At 29.4% G+C, this 26,657-nt stretch overlaps 1 protein-coding gene across 10 annotated transcripts; it reads right to left on the bottom strand.

Annotated features, from left to right (window-relative positions):
• Nucleotides 1–599: 599 nt before the first annotated feature.
• LOC137835212 (alpha,alpha-trehalose-phosphate synthase [UDP-forming] 1-like) lies at nt 600–24,460 on the bottom strand. 10 transcript variants are annotated; one of them, XM_068643601.1, is made up of 20 exons: nt 24,158–24,299; nt 11,217–11,352; nt 10,756–10,843; nt 10,381–10,539; nt 10,092–10,189; nt 9,587–9,975; nt 8,871–8,985; nt 8,582–8,683; nt 8,026–8,176; nt 6,958–7,046; nt 5,700–5,748; nt 4,971–5,071; nt 3,503–3,690; nt 2,947–3,064; nt 2,053–2,220; nt 1,861–1,983; nt 1,692–1,779; nt 1,479–1,609; nt 1,294–1,392; nt 600–1,082 (listed from the first exon to the last, which is right to left on the bottom strand). In XM_068643601.1, exons 3-20 carry the CDS (start codon nt 10,799–10,801, stop codon nt 678–680), a joined length of 2,619 nt encoding a protein of 872 aa, XP_068499702.1. In that variant the 5' UTR covers nt 10,802–10,843; nt 11,217–11,352; nt 24,158–24,299; the 3' UTR covers nt 600–677. The 10 variants fall into 10 exon arrangements, with proteins under 10 accessions (XP_068499702.1, XP_068499706.1, XP_068499700.1 ...); XM_068643605.1 differs by having other exon boundaries at nt 600–1,079; XM_068643599.1 differs by having other exon boundaries at nt 600–1,079; nt 10,381–10,843; nt 24,158–24,460.
• Between the last annotated feature and the right edge of the window lie 2,197 nt (nt 24,461–26,657).

Below are 26,657 nucleotides of genomic sequence, written 5' to 3'. Positions count from 1 at the left end.
ATGTTGGGTCAAATGTCTACCTTTAGGAAAAAAAAACTAAAAATTTATAATGCATTCTTTAATTTAAAAGTGTGTGGAATGTTTAGCATTAGGAAAAAAAACTATAATTTATAATGCATTCTTTTATTTAAAAGTATAGCAGCTGAAGGACATCTTTATAGAAGTGAGTGTCTTACAAATATATTCCTGATTCCCAGAGTGACTACAACCTCAATTTCGAGTGAATTTATCTCACTCTAAAAATATCATAATTTAATTACTAATAAAAACGTTTTAAAGTGATTTTTTTATATAAACTTAGATACACAACGGGATATATTTTGCTAATACATAACAGAAGCATATTTGGATTGTTTGAAAATTTTACTCAAGTTTCTGTTTGAATGTGAATCCACAACTCTTAACACAGCGCGAATCTATTTCTGGGTATTTCTTAATAAATCTAGAAAGATTGGAGTTGTAAATTTAACATATTATGAGGGGAAGGAAGATATTTGTGGTACTTTAGACAAAAAAAAAGTGTAAAAAGATTGGAAGGGAAACTTAAGATATTCGGAGGGGTGAGAATTAAATGTAAAATTGGAGTAAATGAAGAGATGTAAAAGAAATATTGAGACTAAATTAGCATTTGAAGGAAGTAGGATAAGTAATGGGAGCAAAAGCATGTAATTTTTAACTCAGACATAAGAATATGGAGATGAGTTGACGAGTTCCTTCAGAAATGCAACAACTTCATCTGGTGATCCAAGCGTATACCGAGCATTGGTTTGTGTTCGTCCAACAGCACAAGAAAAGTAATTCTCCTTCTTCAGGTCAAGGACATTCCAAGAGATCTTTTCAGGAGCTGGACGACGTGGCGCACGGCACACATGATTATTTGTTTTTCTCTCAGAACTTGGCATAACACGTTGACCCTTATTTTGGGATGATTTTGCTGCTCCATTTTTACTTGCTGGAATCTTCTTCAATGATGATATCCTCTCCGCAGGAAACTTAACTCCTTCTGTTACCTTACTTCGTGGAAGACCCACACCAATAGAAGGTAGCTCTGGCTCAAAAAACGAATATATATCTTCATCCTGCTGCAACCAATAACTTCAGTCAGATTCAGTAGCCTACAATGCTCATTACACCAAACATACGCGGTATGGAAACAAACAACAACTAAAAATTGTCACATACGAAGCACTCTCAACTGGACATGAAAACAAACACAATTTCTCCCTACAGACTAACAACATAGAAAAAGAAATTCACAGAACATATCAGAGATCAAATTAAAATTTAATTTACCTTTGTTAGAAAATGTCCTATACACAAAACGTAATCAATTGGTGTTGTCATGGATTTACTGTGGACTATCTCCCCTAGAATACGGTCAATGGCTGCTCCCTGATTAAATGAAAGATAAGTGTACATATATTAACTCGAAAAATTTTCAGGTGAAAAGAACTGAGAAAAATAAATTAAGACATTACCTTTGTAACATTAGCAGCTCGCACCTCAACAGACCGGCTCCCTTGAACAACTTCAACTGAAGCATTAGATATTGGTCCTGTCCAGAGATGCTGCAGCATGTCCCTAGCTTGCAGTTTTCCAAACTCACCATCTATATCACGGTGACGCGATCAGTAATTGGAAAGACAGCAGGCAAAATATAAAAGAGGTCTACCAAAACAGAATTCAAGCACCTGAATGTCTGTAACTCCATACAAGGGAAGCTTCCCTTTCTTCAAAATGTGATCGAGGTGTTCTATCTGTGAAGTAGTCAAAAACATGCTGCAAGCAAAGGATCACAATGTAAGTCAATATTGTGAAGGAGAAAGACAATAAAAAACAATTCAAACTTCAAATAAGCACCTTCACGCTGTCAACCCATTCCATATTTAGTTGCTCTGGCATTGTTGTCATCCATTCTCCCTTAGAAGGATTTAAGAACATTCCATTCTCTGCTGCTAGCCAGATGTCATACTCTTTGAAGTTCTGTTATAGCGATAAGTTAAAATTGGATCAAGTAGTTCATAAAGAAGAAAGTGATGTACCAAGAATTACTTGATCTAGGACTGGTCTACCACTTCCACTAAGCACAACAACTGTGGTCTTTGGGTCACTGCAAAGTTCTGCCAAGGGTTGTTTCAGTTCTGGATGCATTGTGAGTTCAGTTTCTTGATACTGATCACCTTTTCTCTCAACTGGTACGGTTAGAGTTCCATTGAAACCCTGCAGTGCGTATCACCAACGTGAAGGGAAAGTGTTAAAAATTACGACAAAGTGTTCATGATTTAATATTAGTGAAGCATTGAAAATTAACAAAAGATATTGGAGTATTAGAATAGAGAGTTTTATTCAGGGATTTTACACAGTAAAGGAAACACAACTTTGGAATTAGATTCATTACTCAAAGTATCTGGATAATCACACTGAACATACATTCAATATTTTGAAAATATATCTTCCACGGTTAACCAGGCCTTCATAAATACAGTTAAAATGGCATTCATCTCTTGATTTCTCTTGATTCCTTGACTGCTTTTACAGCTAAGAATGATGTATTTGCTAACAAATTCTTTTATCGAAATACTACAATGAAACGACTATCATCCCTAATTAGGAATTTTGTTCATCTTTTCACAAACAACCAAATTGTGTCAAGTCTATTATGAACTTTCCCCTTTCCAACAGATTACTCATTCCAGTTATACACTTCAGATATAGCTTCCATTACAGTCTTCCTTGTTTTCATCTAAGAACTAGGTCTGATTCATTTTCGCTAAATCTGAACCATCATCTATAAAACAACCTAGTGTTTTTATGTCTTTTTAAAGTAGCTAGCAGGGAACATTCAAACCAGTACTAAAATAGTTAGAAAAAACATAAAGGTTTATAAGGGTTCCTTAAAGATCAGTATTTCAAAGAAGTCAAAAGATTCATGATAAGACAGAATACCAAAATAAGCAACCGATTATTTGACTGCAAATAACGTTCAACTGCTGTCTCTGTTGGGAGCCGTGGTGGAGCTTGTTTTGTCCTTAGTTGTGCCTCGTCAATAGTATCATTTAGTTCACTGCAAAATTTAAAAGATAAGGATCACTGTGGTATTGGGAATCTAGTTCTAAACAACATGTTTTGGTCCATAATAATAAATAATCAGGTATCTGTACATCTTTCTTCTATTCCTAAAATTACAGCATCACTAGTAAATAACCATCATATTGAGCATAATTCTGTCTACATAGTTTTATAGGAACCAACTGAAGTCTTAAGATACAAAGAAAGTGATAAGTATAATTAATTAGGAAAATCAAGCAAATAACATCCACGTTTTATTTATTTCTTTAAAAAAATCAGTACATGATGTTTAAGAGACAAAAGAGCATACTGAAGTTTGAATCCATATATGTGAAATAAACATTGTGTAAAAAGATACACCACCCTCATTGTAAAACACAAAGTTCTGATTTATAAGGACCAGATATCGTGAAAACTCTATGTACATGTATACCTCACAAAAGTTTCTGCCCATTCCTGAGCAGTGTGGGTTGTTACATGTTTAAAGTTATGCTTATGTCTCTTCTCTCTTTCTTCCGATTTCATATTCAGAGCCTTGGCAATTGCAGCAGCAACTTCTGTGATGTTCCAAGGGTTGACCAGAATTGCCCCAGCACCAAGTGACTGTGCAGCACCGGCAAACTAAACAAAGAATACCAAATGTTAGATCAAGAGGATACTTTGTCTATTTAACTCAATTGAGAAACATCCAGTTGAACATAGATATCAAATTAAAAGAAATATATGCAAAATCTACGTTTAGCAAACCATAAGTGAGAGGCGTTGAGAGCCCTCTATAAATATAGACCTATAATCTTGGCAGGAATAAGAGATGAAAATCTGTACCTAATTTGTCCAAACTACTCTAAATGGAAAAGGTTTAAGATAAGAGCAGAGAATACTAATACAAATGCAATATTTAAAATACTGATATGCTTATGAGGAAGCTGAGTTGCTCAATTGCAAAGATCAATAACTTTTTTGATTCATTGCTCAATTTCTCACACGTACAATTATCTAAAGATATAGCACATACACTAACACTGGTACGACACGGACACAGACACTTTAACACGTATAATATTCAAAATGTAGGACACAGATCTATATATTATATAATTATGAATTATATAAATTGATAATAAAGATTTATGTGCACAAATATCATCCCTATAATCTTGGCAGGAATAAGAGATGAAACTTTGTACCTAATTTGTCCAAACTACTTTAAATGGAAAAGGTTTAAGAGCAGAGAATACTAATACAAATGTAATATTTAAAATACTGATATGCTTATGAGGAAGCTGAGTTGCTCAATTGCAAAGATCAATAACTTTTTGATTCATTGCTCAATTTCTCACAGGTACAAAATTCTAAAGACATAGCACATACACTAACACTGACACTGTTACGACACGGACACTTTGACACGTATAATATTCAAAATGTAGGACACAGATCTATATATTATATAATTATGAATTATATAAATTGACAATAAAGATTTATGTGCACAAATATGTGTGAGTTTTGTTTTATTGTAGAAAGATGTTTCGCATGGCTGGTTCAAAAAGATTTGTTCCTTATTTTTATAATCATAATAAAAGCTTATGGAAAAGGTTTGAGTTTTTAGAAAATTAATGTATGTCTTTTAAAATTGTGTAAAATTGTGTTGAAACCGTGTTATAATTGTCATAGATCTAAAAAGTATATTTTGAATTGGACATTTCACCGATACATGTCGTACGAGTCTCATACACGTGTGAATGCCTGATATGTGTGCCTGACATGGACACACTGTGTCCGAACCTTTCCAACTACTAATTTTTTAATCGATTTGTTCTTAATTATTCAACATTAACATAGCATGCATTGATAAATTAAAAGAAATCACAAATACACGATAAAGTTCTAGTACTTACTTCGCTGAGAATGAGAACCCCTTTCTTTTTATCTTGGCAGGCCACAAATTCGTAACTTACAAGATTCATTCCATCCCTTAGGGAGGTGACAAGTGCTACATCTGGGTAAGAGACAGGGAGTATGTACACAATATTAGCAGAAAATTTAATTAAAAAATTCTAATATCATAACGAAACAACCTTAATCCTTCAATGACAACTGAGAATTCTGTTAATATATAATAAATAGGCCAGTGCTCTAGACATATTTGGTGGCTTACTTTCATCTTTTCCCAATAAATATTGTCCCAAAGTGTAATATTTTAAGCCAAACTTCATTTCACACCGTTGTAAATGATGTCAGGTGTTCCAAACGGGAAAACTTTTACAATAACAAGAAATCTACATCTTCCTATCTTTCTTCCCATATTTATATCTAACTAACCCCCCTAACCAACTAAATAACTATCCCAACACATTCTTAAGCAGTTTCTAACACTTTATATATTTAAATAACATTTGAAATTAAGAGCTTTAGAGGAAAGGTGATGTCCAATACATTACAATAATTATCATGTCCAAATGAACACTGAAATAATTGCATTCCATTTTAGATAAATAAGTATGAATTTACAAATGTATGACTATCGTCACACATGCTAACAATTGATCAAAGGCAAATTGACGTAAGAAGTTACTCAATGGACTTTGGCAAAGAGGAAAAGAAATCTAAAAGCAGATAAAGTGTACCCGTAACAGCGTACAAAGCACATAGTTTTTGAAAATCAAGAGAGCAATCCTGCAAGCATAGCAAATTCATTAAGCTGTAGCATTGTAATGTGAATAATAATTAATATGGGATGTAGATTGATCATCAGAATAACCGTAAAAAGTGTCAAATTTTATTTACATCCGATGTCATGACTTATCTAATATTAAAGGCACATAGCTATCAATGTGGGTGTAAATTAATTGAGTTTCCAGGACTTACGAGTTTGACTTGTTAAATGATAAATCAAACTTGTTAGTTTAACAAAGTAAAATGTGAATTCAAATTTAAGTCAAGTTCAAGCTTAACATTAAATGTTTTTCCTCTCTATCTATATACTCAACTGCAAAAACTGTAATTTTAGAAAGTTATATACTGTGTTTCTTGGAAAATTAATTATATTTCTATTTAGAGAATTGTAATCTTATTCATTACTATTACTACTTTTCTAACTCTAAATATTCATTCAGTCTTTTGCTCTCTTATCTTATAGCCTGACATAAAAATGTCTGCTACATATGGAACTAATAAACTTAAAAAACAATTAAGGAGATGTTCATTGTCTGGCAAAGGTTAAAGGAATATAAATAGTCAAAAAGCAAAAACAAACCAAACAAGTGAAACTCAAAACTTCATATTCGAAACAAGTCATGCCTAAACTTTAAATTTGGCTCTTTTAAATACAAGAGACAAGCTTGAGCAAGTGCTCAATTTACAACCTTTACTGTGAATTAAACCTCAATCATTGGTCCATGTTAAAAAAAATTAATTTAATTGAAGTTAAATTTTATAAAATAGAGAGAAAATGACATGACATCTATGAAATCAATCCTGTTGTGTATAGCTGATTATCAACCCACTTGGACTAGTTCCCCATGTTATACACTTCAAAATTCAACACCACATACATTTGTTTTAAGTGCATCTACACCACATGAATTTTGGCATGAGGACTCTTCACTCACAGTTTAATTAATACAGTTGCACTACTCAACAAGAGGATTGACATATAGCTTAAGATCATCAGACCAACTTGAAATTCACTTTTGCTAATTTTCAGTTTTTCAATTTATGTGAATTCAATGAAGGTTTGTTTGCCATAGTTCATATGTTCAAATAGAAAATCTAACAAGATAAAATATTTACAGAAAAGATGAATCTTATATTGCATGTGCCAGCCAATGTATCAGCATATTTTTAATAATGAATCATCATATGATCATGGTATTAAAAACGCACCAGGTGATGTATAGGAACGGTAGCAAGTGTTCCAAATCTGCCATTGATGCGACCAACAATTTCATGGACCTGGCTTGTAAGCTTTTGATCTGTACATATGCAAGAAATAAATAAAAAAATTATGGTCAAATGATGGCTGTTGAAGATATAAAACTTTGTTGGCCTTCCACCTAAACTGCTTAACATTTTTGTAAAGTTGGCAACTGCACCCGTTAAGCATATTCCTAGAGCAAAACTATCCCAAACTAAGAGGAATAAAAAACCAGTTTAGAGCTCTACCTAATAGCTTAAGCTTTTAGGAGGCTTAATCTTTAGCATGATATATGGCCTTTATGACTAAGTGGTCAAGAGTTTGATCCTTGCCACCACCAAATAGCTTAAGCCTTTAAGAGAACAAGTATTTAACACATGCTATCGAAACAAGGGGAGAAAACGGTACAATTAAAGACCCCAAATGTTGGACGGGAATTGAAAACATAAATTTTCAACTACACATGTTTCCCCCTAACAAAAAATTTCTCCTTCAAAATTCTTGAAACAACAAAGTGATTCCTTAACTACTTCCTGCAGGTCTGTCACACCTCATATAAAACTCACATCTTAAAGCATAACTACCTAATAAATAATTAACATAAACATAACAGCCTAGCAGAACTTGGCCAATCACACAACTAAAATCACAAAATACATAGACTGCAGAGTAAATGAATTAAAATAATTATATTGTTGTGAGCACAAAATGTTATTTGTGCGGTAATTTTCATTGCAACAATTTCTCATTAATAAAAATATTTAAACATGAATTTGAAAATAGAATACATAAGTCACTAAGCACATATACTATTGCACAATACAAGAAAACTCACAAATGATTTGTTTTTTTTTATTTTTCTTTTTTCCATTTGTGTAAAATGACTTGTTTCCTACAATAAATATCAGAACATACCTAGAAACAACAAAGGAACAGAAAACACTAGATTGAATATATATATATATATATATATATATATATATATATATATTTCTTGCTACCCTAAAGATAAAAATGAAATAATTAAAGTAGCATACACTCAGGAACATCTGTTCTTGTTGGCACGGCAATTTGAAGCAGAACAACCTTATCACGCCAATCAGGATTCTCTTCCAAAAATTTTTCAAATGCTAGAATTTTTTGAGGGATTCCTTTAATCATATCAAGGCGATCAACACCTAACATTACCTGTCAAGCCATGAAATGGTTTAGTAATAATCAAATGATAAGGAACCACATTAAAATAGCACTTGGCTCGAAACCGTTATGCTACAATTATTAATTATAAGGAAGATGGTTCTTCGTGGCCACTGGCCCGTAATAGCTAACCCCCTAGGTGTCTGTTTCTTTTTCTTTTTTATCTAATTTATTTCAAAGGAAAACAATTTACTCCGGTGCAAAGCATCGCAGAATTCCATATCTATAACTTCATAGTATTTAATTTTCCTTAAACTTTGAGTATTGTATAATATAATCTGTAATTTATTATAGAAAAACTTATAAATCAAAGTCATTCTCAGTTAATAGGACCAACATGTATAATGCAATATAATATAACTAAGAAACGCAGTTACTACAAAGTGAGAGATGCACCTTTCTCCCTTTAAATCGCTCTTGTAAATCTTCTATGTGAACCTTCACTTGAGGAAGGTCAAGTGCACGTATGAATCGTTCTGAGTCTATACCTATTGGAAACTGACATACAGGGATAAAAGAAGTAAATAAATAGCTCTAACTTTGAAGTTCAGCATATAATGGGTTAAAGCTAAAGAAGAGTAATTTCAATCAAAATGTTTTATGAAAGTTTGTTGTATAAATTTTATTACACAATTTTGAATGTACATATGAAGCACAGGCATTGAAGAATTTTGTGAAAACATACTGCTGCAACTCGAGTCAGCTTCCCTTGATTCTCAACCCCTTCAGGCGTTCCCTCAAGTCCAAGAATGCGAGTACATGCACTAACAAAATGTCGTGCATAGTCGTAGGTGTGAAATCTAATCAACAAAAATTAAACTTATCCACGTCAGAAGCAATTGCAACATAATAAAATGAAAAGTAATACACTAGAAAACGATATATAAAAAGAATCACAGTTTAGTGCATGAAGAAAGAGTGTCAAACTAAACTGGTAATACTAGAACCTGTGGAGCTATGGAAGCAGTATACTGTAATTTCAACACAATAATTTGAGCATTATCACCTATATATACATTTCAACACAATAAGCTTTAACTGTTTTAAAACGTTAGCTTACATGAAATTCTATTTTACTGAAAGTATTTTATAAATTATTCGTAGAAATTTTATGAAGCATAGTTATGGGTTTGGATTATTTCGTGTTCTCAAAATATAACGCGATCCTAGCCTTAGCATGTTCAGAGAAACTTTATTTTCTATCAATTGCAGTTTGATCCCCAAAATAAATGGTCAAGTCAGATAGTTGACTGCTACCTCATGCATAACTAGATATTTATCTTGTCCTAACAGTGAATTTAACACAGGTAAACATTTCATACTTAGTGACAAATAGGCACATATCCATATATCCATATCAAATACATTCTTAACTATTATGAAGAGAAAACTGCAATTTACCCAACTAAATCAGCTGCAAGAACAGCATGCAGAAGCTCTGAGCGAGAAGGCAATGTCCTGTGAATCTCAGAAGATGGAAATGGAGTATGAAGAAACCAACCAACTTTCATTTTGGAGTTGTAATTTTTTAAGCATTGTGGAAGAAACATAAGATGGTAATCATGGCACCAAACAACATCACCCTCTTCATAGTGCTTGTTTACAACATCGGCAAACATTTGATTTGCCTTCTGGTATGCTTCAAATTGAGATTGGAAACTACGTGTGGTAGCAAGGCGGTCTTCTTGTGGAAGTCCAAGGTAATGAAAAAGGGGCCACAGAATGTTGTTGCAATAGCCATTATAGTATTGATGAACAATCTCTTCATCAAGAAATACTGGGATGCACCTCTGGAACACAGGTAACAAGTAAGAGAAATATTATATTTAAAATATTAAAATTTACTTGTGAAACAGCACAAATGCAAAAAGTTGTTTCAAACATGGTAATGGAGAAACTATAGTACCTTTTCAGCCAAAGCTTTTGTGAGTGCCTTTTGTCCAATCTCATCAGGCACATTGACTCCAGCCCAACCTATCCACCTTGCTTCCAAAGCCTTCACACCTTTGTAAAAAAATCGTTGTATAAATTAGTGAACCATGTTCATCGCAAAATGTAACAATTGCTTACTTTGGAACCCACTTTCTAAATCCAATTACAGTTTAAATCATATATTGAAACTTCATACCAGATACATTATACCTTGAAATATGATAAACTAAAAAGGCAAAGAAAGGGAAGAAATGCTCTGATACCTAAAAGAGCGCTCACAAGGCCACCAGCACTTATCTCCAAAGACCAGGAATCCTCGCCTTTCCTAATTGCCGAGACTGGCAGCCTATTGGCCACCACCAAAAGCCGTTGTTTGAAAGGTCTTCCATCTTCTACCTCGCCCCGTAGTGCCGCCGCCACTCCTTCCAGTAATCGTTCATTGGAAGCAGCAGAGTTATTATCTTCCCTTAAGCGCGGGTCATGCTCAAAATATTCAGTAATCACATTATTATTAATATTATTATTATTATTATTATTACTATCAGGACCCTCATTCGAAAGAGATGCCTTGCTGATTTTCAAAAGGTCTCTTCGTCTCATAAGACGTTGAATGCGATCCGGAATATTATTAGAATTACCATTGTACTTGTTCCCTTCCTTATGCTCACTCTGGAATCCAACCATTGATGTTGAATATCAATATATTAAGTAGTAAAACTTCCTCCCCTGCATTTCTTTCAAAAAAAAAAAATTACAAAACATCCCCAATTCAGCCTCTAACAAAAACATATTATAACAGCAGTGAAATAAATTAAAAATCCAAACAGAACAGTTGTTGCAGTGCCAAAATGAAAATTTTCTAACTCTGAAAACTTGAACAAAACACTATTCACGAAATTACAGAAAGCAGGAACAAGGGGTGAACAGATTTGACATTAGATAAGTTATTTATGCAAATGGAATACCCGCATTTCTGGGCTTGATAAATTCATGGAAACAGAGGAGGCAGTGGAAATAGCAGGTAGTTTTTTTTATAAAAATATTGGAAATACTGAAGAAGTAAGAGGTGTTAATGAAGTAATAGAATAGTGAAAATTACAGAGAGAAATTGAAAAGGCCAGCTCAGGAGACGCCTCGGAAATCAGCGGAGGGTGAAAGCAAACAATTTTGCTGCAGCTGGGTTAGGGGTAAAGGGTTTAAGTAAGATAATGCGGGGTACGTAGAAAGTGCGCAATCTGCAGAATCAAATTGTAAAGAATTAACAGTGAGAGAAGAAAACAAAAGAAGAAGGAAAAATAAAGACAGAAAGCAATAGAATCCTCGTGTTAGCTTTACAAGGCATATATAGCCTCACTGCCATGCAGGTGACACCCAAGATTGTGTTGAAAACAGAGAGAAAATATTTTACTCAGAAAAGTAAACAAATTACACACCAAAACAGAATCAAAATATTTCACACAAAAAAAATTGGATAAGTTAACCAGGGTGAAAATCCTTCTACAACCAACCCGTGCTCCAACTCTATCACAGTTCCTCAGCCTTGACCATTGACAAATTTTTAGTTTCTAACAAATATCAGATAATATTAAAGAAAATGGAAAGGAAAAGGTTGTAGAAACTAAACTGATTGAACGTAATTGCTATTTATTTTGATTTACTTTAATAATATATATAATAAAATTATAATTGTTGAAGTTATAAAATAGGAATACTAACCTTTCTTTAAATGGACTACTAATACAATAATTTAAAAGGGTAATAAAATCTCAACCATTCTAAATGAAAATCTAACTTTTCTATATTAAAACAAAAATTTTATTAAAAAATATATTTTATATTACCTTTGTAAAATGATTTAATAAAGTAATAAATGTTTCTGGAATTATATTTTTGAAATACTTTTTTGAATTTTTTTAAAAATATATTTTTAGATTTTGTTTTCTAGATTTTTTTCTTATTGAATTTGTTTTTCCAAAATAAATTTTTTATTTTCCAATTTTATTATATAATTCCATTTTCAAAACATAATAATCTATTATTAATTTTATTTTTTAAAATATTTTAGATTTTTTTTTCTAGATTTTTTTTATAATATATTTTTTTCTTATTGGATTTGTTTTTCCAAAATAAAATTTTTATTTTCTAATTTTATTTTAGAATTCCATTTTCAAAACATAATAATATTTTATTAATTTTCTTTTCTAAAATATATTTTTTGAATTTTAAATTTTAAAATTCATAATGAAAATTAATTTTAAAAATTTTTAAAGTTGATCAAGTGTGCAGGTCGAAAGTGGTAAGGTTGTCACAATTGGTATGGGACATGAAGAATTTGCTAATACTAAGAGTAAAGGAAAGGGAGTCTTTATACAAGCAGACCATGCAAGGAAAACAATACACTGTGCAAAACAATTAATGTACTCTTATAATAATATATCTGAAATAAATTACAGATTACATTATTCAAAAAAATATTCTAAAATATTACATAATTTAAAATATAGTTTAAATAATAATCTAAAATATATTATTTCTAAATAATTCTTGACGGTATAATTTAGAAATGTTTCAGATTTTATACTATAGAATATAGTTTTAAATGGATTATTAAATGTTATAAAAGAGACATGTCGATTATTTAATATATTTTTGAGAGTGGGAGAATAAATTATGAAAGTACAGAAAGAAAAACTCTACTTTACCAAGTGGGATGGGGCAAGGTGCTAACGGGCTTTATAACAACCCTGATAAGACTTTTGTTTTATGCACTCAATCAATTCTAGTCTACACCCTATTAATTTTTTAAATTTTAGAATAGTCGTTCATTCCAAAATTAGAAATCTGAAATTAAAAAATAACAAGATATGGAATAGATTTTTTTACCTTCTCAAAATGAAATTTCAGAATAGAATTGAAAAATAAAAAATCTCATCAAGAAAAACAAATCCAGAATATAAATAATACATCTTTGGTGAGGAATTCTGAAAAACAAAATCCAAAAATATATTTCAGAAAAGGGATTAAAAAACAAAAATCCAGAAACGTATTTCATAAATGTTATTCCATAAAGCTATTATGGAAAATGTAATATAGAAAGGTGTTTGAGTAGAAATCCAAATTTGAAATTGTATTTTGGAATAGCAAATCCATAATACATTTTAACCTGCACCCCACTCCTATTTAAAAATTAAGGAGAACATTTTTATCCTTTCGTTCTAGTGATAGAATGGAGATTTAAATTTATTGGGTGTAAAAAGAAAAAAAAACCCTAATTGCTCATAAGAATCGAACCCTATATGAAGCAATCTCTAAATTTGTAGCCCTTTTGCAATTGGAATATGGTATCACTAGAAACTATCTCTCCTGAACCAACAAAGATTTTGTACAACACAAACATAATTTGACAAACTCTCAAGCGTATTGTGAAAATGGAGAAAAAAAATCATCTTCAGAGAAGAACAATGTAAAACATCATAGAATGGAGTATCAAGAATAACACACAAAACAATTTAATGTGATTCGACTTAAAACTCAATCTACATCTATGAATAACACACAAAACAATTTAGCGTCGACTTAAAACTCAATCTACATCTATGAACGAAAATTCATTATGAATAATAGTTGAAATTATAACACTAAGTTTCTCTCAAGTTTCACAGTAAGTTGTCAACTCTCACGATAAAGAATAACAGTCAAAGTTCAAGTTCTTTTATACAAGACAAGATTGTCTTACAACTTTAAACTAAGGACGTTTCATAAGAATTAACCACGTATATAGTGATTCAGTTACAATAAACATGAGGCGCTAGCAGTTATTGGGAAGTTAGAGATAGACAATCCAAGATCTCTAGGTTTCTCATAGTCAAATGTTAACTCATCAGATGATTTTGATACGCATCAGACGATAACGAACCATTGGACGGTATAAGACCATTAGACGATGACAAACTAATAGACGATTCCAAATCACTAGATAATCTAACACCTTTGAACGATATAGAAAACTTGAGCTTAAATTTTATTTAAACCCAATCTTCACAAATCTTGATGGAGATCTCCACAAGATAATATCTCTACCCGTGGTAGAGACTATGATTTTTTTATTTGCACTCCAATAGCACTATCTTGATAAATAAGAACATTAAAAATTGTAATATAATGTTTTTGGAGAATAATAATTTGGTGTGAATAACAAAAATTAAGAGATAGAACAAATGAAGATAACAATTAAATTATTCACAATTTAGTTAATATGGAAAAAGTATTTAGAAACTACTAAATCTTTATCATTTAATGTAAGAATAAGAGGAAGGGAATTGAAGTTAAGAAAAAAAGATTTGAGGTTAAGAAAAGAAGTGAAAGATTAGATACTAAACCCCTCTTTGCATTTAGCTATAGAAAGAGAAGGGGACAAAAATTATTTGTTTCAATTTATATGCTCGGAAAGTACAAAAGTGATGACAAATTTGTCCACATTAAAACGTGAAACTATATGTTAAAGTCATCATAATTAATTTCCATTTTCAGTATAATAAATTATATTTAAATATTATTAAAATATTTACCATCAATTATATATAATTGATTGTATTGTAAATATTTTTTAATATTTATTTTTTTTAATTATAATAATAGTAATAATAAATATAAATAATTAAAAATATTAAAATAAAAGTATGTAAATAAGAGTATTTACAATCTTCATTTATAAAAATGATTAGATGTGGTAACTAACATTCCAACTCCTAATTAGATTTTTTTAAAGGATCCCAAATAAATAATTAAAACATTATATTTATCTACCAATTATGCTATACAATGTTTTCTATATATTGAAACAATATAATCTTAACAATTTATTTTACCATTGTCTTTTTTTCATCATCATTTCACTTTATCTAATAATAATAACGTTATTACATAATTATGTGTTTATGTGGGCAGTGGATGGCTGCAGAATTTTGAAACAAGAGAAATTCAATATGTAAACTCAATAATTTAAAAGTTAAAACTTGAAATAAGAAAAACATTAAAAATATTTGGGAGGTAGGGGAAGGGAACATGTCTAACGGTAAGATTGGAAGATGTAACAAGCATAAGGTGAACTATACCAACCAATAAATTAGCAACATGCACATTTAAATAACTGCAATACCTTTTTATTTTATTATAACTTTTAATCTTCTTATATTCTTTTAATAATTTTGCAAATGTCACACTTCATGACAAAGACATGACTAGGTTTATGCATATAAACAGATAAAATACTATTATTGTATTCGAGTCAGTTTATACAATGTGTTAGCACAAAATATATATTGCATTAAGCTGATAAATTATCAACACATAGCAATGAATGTGTTGAGATATAAAAAACATAATACAAATTTATTTGTATCTCCAAATATTATAATTGGGAGAAAAAAAATCAAATTAGCATATGTTTTTAAACATAATTATTTAAAAAATTGATTAAAAAAATTAACTAGAAACGTATGAATGAACAGAATGTATATAATTATAATACATGTCCATGACTAAAACTTTATTTGACATAGTTCAATTGTGACCTAAGAAATAAAAAAATACAATTAACTATTAATTGTAAAAGTATGAATTCTATTCATGAAAGAAAAAAATTTAATAGTAAGTATATGAAATCAGATAAAAATCTATTATTACAAACGACATGGACACACTATTTTTTTTTATAATGATAATTTTTTTTATAATGATAAAAAAATTTAATTATTACAACAATTGTTAAAATAAAAAATATATATAATACGAAAAGACTTTTAATTTTTCATTAAAATAAAAAGTGAGATTATAATAAAATATATAAAAATAGTTATAAAATACTTTGATTTTTATTAATTACAATAAAAATAGTTATAAATCTAAACCATTCAATCAATTTAGTCAATTCACAATTATAATGGTAAGATATAATTTTTGTATTTCAATTAGTTTCATCTTTTCTTTTAAAAATATTAACTTTTTATATTCTTAATTTTTGGTTAATAATTTATGCTTTACTTTGTTTGAATTGATGAATGAATTTGAGGAAGCGGAAACACATGGATTTGAGGAAGGAGAGACTTAAAAATGAGGTTGGATAGATTAAGAAAGTGAAAAGTGAATGCAATTGATTTTTTTTTTTAAATTGATGATATTATAAAATTATAATTTTAACTTTATAATTAAAATTAATTTAAAATAAAATTTTATTAGTTATTTTTATATCATATTAAAATATTATTTTATTTTTTCTAGTTGATTTAAATACGAGATATTATAATATATAAAATTTTTGAAAATAAAATTTGAATAGAAATTATTGTAAAAAATTTAACCAAAATTGTAAATTTTATAAATCTTAATAGAATAAACAAAAATTGATGTAAAATTTCAACACATGAAAACGATGAAAAGAATTATTAAATTATAATAATTAAAAAATTAAAAAAAAGGTGACACAATCTAATATTACCAATAACTATAAAAATATATAAAAACATAAAATTAAAATAAAATTATTATTATTTAATAAATTTATTATAATTATTATTTATGATTTTATTATTATTTTTATATATTAGTATTATAGAAATTTATTTATTTTTATTATTATTTTTATAATTTTTATAATTTTAATATTTATATTATTATTTTATTTTATTATTATATAAATATATTATTATTATTTATTTTAATATTACTATAATCAGTTAATTAATAATATAATCCATTATCTTATAAAAGTTATAACGCAATGGGTTATGCTATACATAATTGATATAATCGAATGGTCACAAAATAACATTCTATAGAACTGTTTCCAACACACACAGGACTGTTTTGAAATTACTGTTTTTAACCCACATTATAGTAAAAAGTAAAAGAACCTACTTCCTACCTACACCTCTTCCCTTACCTCTCATCCATCACACCCCTCCCACCCAGCCTTTTCAATCTCTCAATTAATCACAACACTTTCACCCTATTAAAAACAAATAATTATTTTTTACACATATAATAAAAAATCCACCTCGATTATAAACTAATTTTTTTGATTAAATTATATTTTAATCCGAAGGTGTAATATGCTAGATATCCCAATTTATATAATAAAGTAAAATGAATAATTAAAATAACATTTACTTTATAAGTGAAGTAGAATTGAATTAAGAGACACTCAATGAGTTTTGTCCCGATAATTATTAGACTTTCCAAGTAGTCTATTACTAAGTAACTATCATATCAGTTAGAAATAATTAACTCTGCAAAATTTTCGTCCCAAGTACATATAGCAATTTAGTTAAATTAATGTGTATAAAAATTGACAATTTTCGTTTAATAAATTAAATTTGTAAGATGGAATTATCATTTAAGTAACAACTAAATCAGAATAATTGAGGATTAATTGTTATATAAAAAAGATAAAAGTGTCAAAATCCAACTCATAATAATCTTGAACAATATCAATTTTATTCAAATTAAATGGATGAAATAGTTACAGATTTAATTTAATTTCAATATAAATAATTTAGATTTCGAAATTTAAATCAATAGATTCATCTTGATTAATCTGAATTATTTAATTTAATTTTAATTGAGTATGGGTTGAATTTAAAACTGCATGCCCGTCTAACATTGCATGCAGCTTTGTAGAAAATATACTAGAAGCGTGTACAGTGAAGAAGAAATAAAATTATAAATTTATAAAGATAAGGAATGTGAAAACCTCGATTTGCATGTGGGGAAAACGACAAAAGTAGTAATTATTAACAGAAGATTTGCAGCGTTTTAAAATTTTCTCTGGCAAGTGAAGGCAATGGGAGTTAGCATTATTAAATTGCTGTAGGCAGATAGGACCCGTAAAATCTATACACGATGATAAGGGGATTCCGATAAACCATAGATTTGTCAAACATGCAGTTAGGTAGGTGGTACCACAAATTCTATGTCTCCCTACAGTATGGCCTCAGATATCATACCTAGTGGAATCGTAATCTTAAACAATCCAATAAGCTGCTAATGTTAGTTACTGGTAATTCCTGGGACATTATGGAACATTATGTTTCTTTAATACAAAATTTTCATTTTTTTATTTATTTTTCACCCATGTTTCACATGTTATTTTTATTTTTGATCTATTATATTTTTCTTGTGTACAAATAAAACATAAATTTCATGAGTACGTTCAGATGGATATTGAATCTTAGATGATGAACCAAATTTACTTTCTTTTCTACAGAGAAAATCCTGTCAAATAGAAAAACAAACTTCATATTCTCAAGTGTTAATATCTTACCGTTATTTCTTTAAAAATTTCTGCTTCATAAAAATCTTTTATATATATATATATATATATATATATATATATATATAAATTTAAATAAAAAGTTTAAAGTTTAATCTGTTTAGTTCTATAATTTAAAGAAAAAACATGGTTTATTCTTCTTTCCAAATCCATGTTAAGAGCATTTAGACTAAATTTTTTTTTTATATAATTTTAATTGTAAATCATGGTTTATTCTTAAAAAACATGAAATTTATATGATTTGGACAGAAGAATAAACCAAAAAAATAATTTTAAATTTGGAACACAAAAAAACTTACTTGAAATTTGAATATTAATAAAATTTCTTAAAGAATTAAGATTTCGTCTCGTGATAATTTTCTAGAGAGGATTTATTCTCCTAAAAGGATTTGTTTGAAATGAGAAATGAAAATAAGGAAAGCAAAAAGGAAAAAGAAGTGAGTGAGAAATGAAAAAAAAAATAGTACAGAGTTAAAACTTTTAACTTATCTCCCTTTAAGTAGTATCTTTTACTTTCCATTTAACAATTCAATTTTTTACTCTCTTTTTTCTATTTCACTCTCTTATTTCCACTTTTCAATCTACACAAAGACTTATTTACCTATCTTATTATTCTTATTATTATTCTTCTTCTTATTACTATTATTATAGATGTGACTTTTTCTTTTTTTTCCTATTTACTCACTTTTCCCTCCAAATCAAAAGTATGGCGAAGGTTTATTAGATTTCTCCAGTGTTGGAATTGGAATGTGTAAAACACAGAATCTTGAATAGATTTCTAACCTGTTTATGTACATGAATAAAATATCAATATCCTTGAATGAATTCCCTCTTGCAACTGTAGCATGTCTCACTTTCAAACAAAATAACAAAAACATATCTACTAAGATGTCTATACGTATCCCAATTATAGAAGGGATGTGTCAAGACCCAAACTATAGGGGATATCTTTCTTAAACAATGAAAAAGTCGTCTAAGCATTTCCATTTTTGGTAAGAATCGTATAAAGCACTCTAACAAGCTTAACACAAGTACACTTTTGTCGTTGAAAGGACATTTCAGGATGGAAAAACCGTTCTAATCCCATAAATACTTTGGATAATAACCCAGCGATGCTACTTCACTGTTGATTTCAAGAGAATTTCAGGAACTAAGATAAAATGAGAAAGAATGAGCTGACGAAAAAGGAATGCGACGGCATCCTAAGGAAAAGTTGGCTTGACTTCCTTAATAAAATACTGAGAATAATTAGTCATAGCATCAGAGGTAAAATGACAGATTTTAGCACAATCGTGGAACAGAAAGTTGCACGTATGTGATGACCAAGAAAGAGAAAGAGAAAGTTCTTCCTTTTTTATTTTTTGAAAAGAAAAATATTCCATGGTAGTAGACAGCTCAAGAAAAAGAGAGAAGAGAAATGTAGATTCGACAGAAAGTATAAGGAAAAAACGAAGTAGCGAGAAATGAAGAATGTTTTAGGTAAATACTTCCTTTATCGATAATCTATTGAGTTAGATGGATTGAGATGAAAAAAGAGAAACCGTGACATGACAACAGAAAAAAGAAAGGAAGAAAGATTAGAGAACTTAATGTAGGATAGAAAGAAAAGTGAAATAAAAAACCAACACGTTGTAAATGTGTGATGAGAGAGCATGTAACGAAGATTGCTGGGAGAGAAAACAATATTATTTGTGAAAGGATTTAGATGAACACTCAGAACCACAGGCCATGCAGCAGAGATATAAATAAACAGAGCGTAGCATGTATACTGTGATAGACGCAAGGTCAAAGATGCAAGGTGCTAGACGCTAAGTAACAGAGCAAGTGGACGTTTTCATTTGTGGAGTAAACTAGGAAAATAATTCAAACCCCCCCTTATTTTGAGATGATGGGGGATGGAGAGAGAGGGAGAGAGTAAGAAATATAATAAATGAATAATAGAAAAAAAAACAGAATAGATAAAAAACACAAAAACATGAAAAAGAGATAAAAAAAAATAACATTGAGTACAAGATAACAATAACCACTCAATTAACAATTTAACTCACATTAAATACATCATGTTGATTTTTATATCTTTTATTTCCCTTCTATTTTATTATGATATAGACAAACATCCGAATATTATTTTCTTAAACATGCGATCCTCAAATAGTTCACTATGCTAACAATAATAACAGAGAAATTCACATTTTTAAAATACCATTATTATTGTATTATTATTATTAGTGAAAACCATTATTATTAATATTATTAGCACCGTATGTTCTTCCTTTTAAATTTATTTGTTTTTATATTTTTTGTTATTTTATATTAATACACTTTCGATACATAGTTATTTATATAGTTTATTTATTTTTTGTATGACTTTATTTAAATTTAAGATATTGTTTAAGTGATTTAAATTTAATATCAAAAGAATTTGAAACTATCAATTAGAGAGAGAAAATTAAGTTAAAAAGAAAGAGAAGTTGAAAGTTATAAAAAAATAGAACCCGAGAAAATCGATTTTAGCAATTATTTAATGAGTATACCATAAATTAATCTCCTTTGTAGATTCTTCTTCTTCTTCTTCTTCTTCTTCTTCTTCTTCTTCTTATTATTATTATTATTATTATTATTATTATTATTATTATTATTATTATTATTATTATTACATCTCATGTTACCCATGTGCCAATTTGAATAATGAAAGTTGGAATATTTTTCCTATTTGCTAAAAGAAAAATATAAAGTTGTCCTTTTTAATCTTTTGTGACAAAACAATAATACTTAATATAAAACTAAGTGCAACCTATATATAGATGAGAAAAAAAGTTATTTTAAAATACTAAAAGTAAATAAAAAAAATTAACATTTTTAAACATAAAGTTCAATTGTTGCTAATATCGTAAGATCATACCTGGTATGAAATATGTCAAACATATTTGGAGAATAGTTTTAAATGTATTTAAAATCATGTCATATAACTAAGTCTCATGATTAATTATCTGTGGGATGCAGTGATTGTAAGAGCTACCTAGGAACCAAGTTCGATTCCAGCAGCGAACAATCTTTAACCCTATTGGAGACATTCTAGACCGAACCGATTATGAAAAAGACTATGTACTCCCTTATTTTCAAAACAATTGTCATTTAATGTTGTTATACACTTATTAATAAAAAAAATCAACAAAGCTGATATCTTTTTAAATGTAAATAGGTTTTGTATTAATTGTACTTAATTATATGTAAAAATATTGTTGGAAAAAAAGTTTACAAAAATTAAAAGGACAATTACTTTTAAAAAAAACAAAAAAACAGTGTTGCGAGTGATTAAATATAATATAACCTACATGATAAAGTTAAAATATAATTAATATGACACCAGGTATTTCATCTTTTGTTTCTCTTCCTTGCTATATTAGTTGTACAAAAGAATAACATATCTTCATTTATTGCCCCTCTAATTATTCTATTTCACAAATTTTATACTTTATTTTTAATAAATTTGATGTTTTTACTATTTTAATTATGTAATTTCTTAAGATATCATTTTTATTAAATACTCAATAATAACAGGAGCGAGAAAAATAATGAGATTAAGTTGGACAAAAAATAAATTGGATGATAAAATTGAAAAATAGAGGAGAATAAAGATAATACAGTTAATTTAATTGTATAAAAGTTTGTATGTATACTGCTAATCGTTGCACCCATCCCATGTCCTTCTCATGGGCTCAGGGTATACCTTACACCGCAGCTCCTGAACCAAGAGATACTTATTAATTATCAGTTTATACTTTTTTTTCTCTGAGCCAGTGGCAGTCAACTTGCTTGTGTCTCTGCTATCAGTACTGGTCTAAAAGATCCATTGGATAATTGACTCTCAAGATTTTTATTCTCTCCACCAGTATGGTTCACCATAATGCCCTATCAAAGTGTATGAAATGAAACGTAACAGCCTTTTTGGTACGGCGGGTAAGGAAAAGAAAAAAAATGTACGAAACTGAGTCCGGTGAAAGGAAAAAAAAAAACAGGGAAAGTTAATCTCTACGTACAATCTGAAGGGGAGGAACTAAAATCTATAGACCTTGCAGAATTAATCCACTTCTCAGTACCAAACACATAGGTCATGGCAATTGAATAAAGATGGCAATTTATACTAGCATCTTCCCCTTGAGCGATAGCTTGCAGCTCCTAAGATGCGAAGGCGCAGGCATAACATAACCTTCCTTATTTGATGTTTTGTGCAAGACTAGTCTCATACTGCAGTAATCACCCAAGTTGAATTCTCATTCTAGTTATGTGAAGCTGAAGTGACATACTAATTACTAAGTAGAGTTATACCCAGGTATGAAAGCTGAAAATTTTATACTTCCAAACAAGATTATTTTCTTTTGTCATTTTTTATCTTGTAATTCAAGAAACATCTATTGAAAGTCTCTAAAACATGTTCCTAACTTTCACCTAAACACGTACAAGCTACTAATAATGAGTATTTTCTATATATATATATATATATATATATAAAAGGCAACCCCATTACCACGAACAATAGAGGGGCAGATTATGCATAGTCACATATAATTTGACCAGCAAGCAGGGTGTTGAACCTTGAGAGAAAAGTATTTGTAACTAATCTATCTTATATAGAAAATGGAAGAAACCTGAACTTTTTCAGGGTCCATCATTCCTGGCATCCACAAACGCTACCACATGGGTGCCTGAGTGAGTCACATGTGCTGCTTGATCTACAGAGAAACAAGAGTCATCTTTAACTTAAAGGCCTATCCTCAGAAACCATGGCCCCGATTCATTTCTACCGCTTCTTTTCCACATTATGATATCATAATATCATGTTTCCTTTCTCTTTTAAAGTTCCCATTCCATCCTCTACCCACACACACAAAGGAAAGCCAAAACACTCTAGAAAGAAGCTTCACGTAGTAAACTACAAGGTCGCAAAGGGAATTTCAAGAAACAAGTGGGCGATTTTTCTCGGAGACGCTCTGAGTCCAAAGAAACAAACTAACAAACACCCTACGGGACCACAAACCCGCTAACGTGATGCCACCTCTGGTACTCTCGTTCCAATATCTACCAAAATATCTACCGGGAGAAGCTCCTATAAACAATTCCACGCGTTTGGACCATAACTAGTTCTGGATTTTTCATCCTTCACTTCATAAAGGCTTAAATAACGCGTCAACGATACCACTAACAGAAGAGTTTACGTTTCCATTCGAATATATCATGCTATCTATGAAGTATCTATGAAGTGATTCTAATGTACGGGATAGCGGACTAATTAAATTCACAAAAAAATGCAAAATAATAACCTAAACATCAAACTTACTATAGTATCGCCTAAAATTTGGCACTTGGCACTCATGAAAATTGCATTTCATTCAACTAATAAAATCAAACTCCATGCAAAAAAAAACAGAGACAGCACACAAAACGAGTTCGTTCTCATTTCGTTTTCTCGTTTTGATTTTCAAATTTCGTCAAAATTTCTCGTTAGCAAACAGAAACAAACTTCTCGTTCTGAATTCTGAATTCGTTCAAGTCACCGAGAGTATACCATTGATCGTCATGACTAAATTAGAATGCGAAAATTAAGAAACGCAACAATCTCAGATGCCTTGTGGGATCTAACTCTCCGATTCAAACAACTGACAATCATATCACAGAGACAGATGCATGTAGTAGAGAGAGATAAATCTGACCTGAATGACGCGAAGTTCTAGAAAGTATGAATGCTTCTTCTTTTTCTTCTTCTTCTTCGTTGAAGAGGTAAACCAATTTGCGGAGAGAGAAAAAGAAGAGAGAATTGAGGTTTCTTCCTAAAAGGGAAGAGGTAAATGGAAGGGTTTATATAGAAAAAAGGAGAAGGAGAGAGACAGAGTGCGCATTTTGCAGACATGGAATGTCGTTCGTCACAAAAGCATTGCTTTTGGCGAGGCAGAGGAGTGTGGGGGGCGGAGTAGAGTAGAGTAACCCTGCTTTGCTCCTACCAATCAATTGGAGGGAATTTTGTTTTCTTTTTATTATTATTTTTTAAATTTCCTTTTTCTTAATCATGTTTATATTTAACACAATCCCATTTTTCTCACACGTGAGTTCAAAACTTAGATAGTTAACAACTAGAAAGATAAAAGCAATATAGTGTTCTTTCTGTTTTTAATGCACGAGTACTATAATAACGTATAATAACGTCGTTGGACATGGATGTCAAAGTATAAGGTTCCTTCTGTAAAGAAAAAAAAAAACTACTTTAAAAAACCACATTTTCTCTTACTTTCGACTTATTAATTCTATAATATTAAATTAAATTATTAAATAAAATATTAATAAAAGTGATTGTAAGAGGATAGTATAAACTTTGATGATCTCTAACGTACAAGGTCCAGCCATTACGTCTTATTTTCCGTTTCAAAGAGATTTTGACGTGGAAATGAAAATATTAATCTCTTACAACTTAATTCATCAATATTTAAATGGATAATGATATATTGATAAATTTATTTTTTTATACAATTGTGTTATAACTTTCAATATTATTATTTTAATATTTTTTATATTATTTAATTATAAATTTATCTTTTATTATACATATTTGTATTTAAATCAATCATATCCAGAGTTACATAACTCTTATCATTATCAAAGTATCATTTCTATGAAAAATTATTTATATTTAAAGTTTAGGATGTTACATATAATTATTTCTTCAATGCACTTTTCATGCCTAAGTTTTATTCTCTTTTTATATAGTTATTCACCAATTACTAATAATTAATATTAAGAGTTAAAAATGTTTTTTATTCTAATATTTTAATATAAAATTGATTTTTTTTTTCAAATTTCAAATTTTCTGAATATTTATAATAAGTAAACTATTGAAATAATTCATTATTAATTTCTTTACGTAGTAAACGAATAGAATTTAAAATATTTTATAATGACTCATCCTATTAAAGTAAATGTTATAATTATAATATAATTAAAATTAAATTAATTTTTTATATAAAAAAATTAATAATTTATTTTAATAGTTTTTTTATTACAAATATTCATGTGATTTAAAGTTTAAATTAAAAAGAAAAATTAATTTGACATGGACAAAAGAATATATTTAATCTATAATTAAATAAATAACGAAAACAAAACTATCAGAATTCAACAGTTGGAAAATTCCGAAGGGGAGTTATGTGCAATTTGTTTATGACATTATTTTTACTTTACAACTTCAATCCCGTTTGGTGTGCCTTGGGATGCCTCGCAAGGAATTGCTCTAGTTGGAAAGAATGAATCTTGAGTTATATGTTTTTTTTATAAAGATTCCACGTACCAAAGTGGTGAGATATTAATAAGCACCAAATTTGTATTATATATTTATAGAATGAAAATTGATGTGATAAATTAAAGTTGGTTTTCAGCCACCGTTTCACTCTTTGCAATCATATTTATATTCTGTTCTGGAACAAGTCTTCATCATGCCCAACTATAAGGTCTAAAAAATATGAAAAAGATCTTGGCCCAAATGCAACTTTTTGAATGCCAACAACTACCAAGTAATTTGTTAACTACTCAATTAACAATGGGTGCGTAATCAGACAAGTTTTAATTAAAATGTCTTGGTGAAAATGTCAAAATGAGCGTATGGACCCACGTTTATTAAATAAGTTTGGTAAATAAATTTTGTGAGATACATTGGTGGCTTTATAATTAAACTAATGGACTTAAATTTGTGTTTAATATTTATATTTTGGCTAAGTTTTGTCATTGTGGTTTTTATTTGATTTAATCGTTAATCATAGTTAATTTTTGAAATTCTCTTTGTTTTGACATTTGTATTTTCTGCAAGAAATTGTATCTACTGTAGAACATATTTGGAGCAAGAATGGTTGGATTTTGATAATCTACGTATTCGTTGAAAGCTAACAAAAAAGAGTGATAATTCTCTATTTACTTGTTTTTTTTACTAATAGTATTTTTTAAAGGTTTTTTAAGTTTTTTGAGATTAACAATTATGGTGAGAAACATAAGAAGATTGTCATTGGACACGAACTTAACCAAGTGATCTAGAGGAAAAAGAGAAAAACATAATTATATAGTGTTGATGATGATGAACTGTGGAATTAAAGAACATATAATGGAAAGAAACAAGATGGAAACCGAATAGGAAAGGAAGAACACAAGAACATAAAAATGAATGGAAATGGT

Source organism: Phaseolus vulgaris, chromosome 5, assembly GCF_000499845.2.
Source record: "Phaseolus vulgaris cultivar G19833 chromosome 5, P. vulgaris v2.0, whole genome shotgun sequence".
Taxonomy (NCBI): domain Eukaryota; kingdom Viridiplantae; phylum Streptophyta; class Magnoliopsida; order Fabales; family Fabaceae; genus Phaseolus; species Phaseolus vulgaris.
The sequence above is the reverse complement of the archived record's forward strand: the minus strand, read 5'-3'. Positions and strand labels throughout refer to the sequence as shown.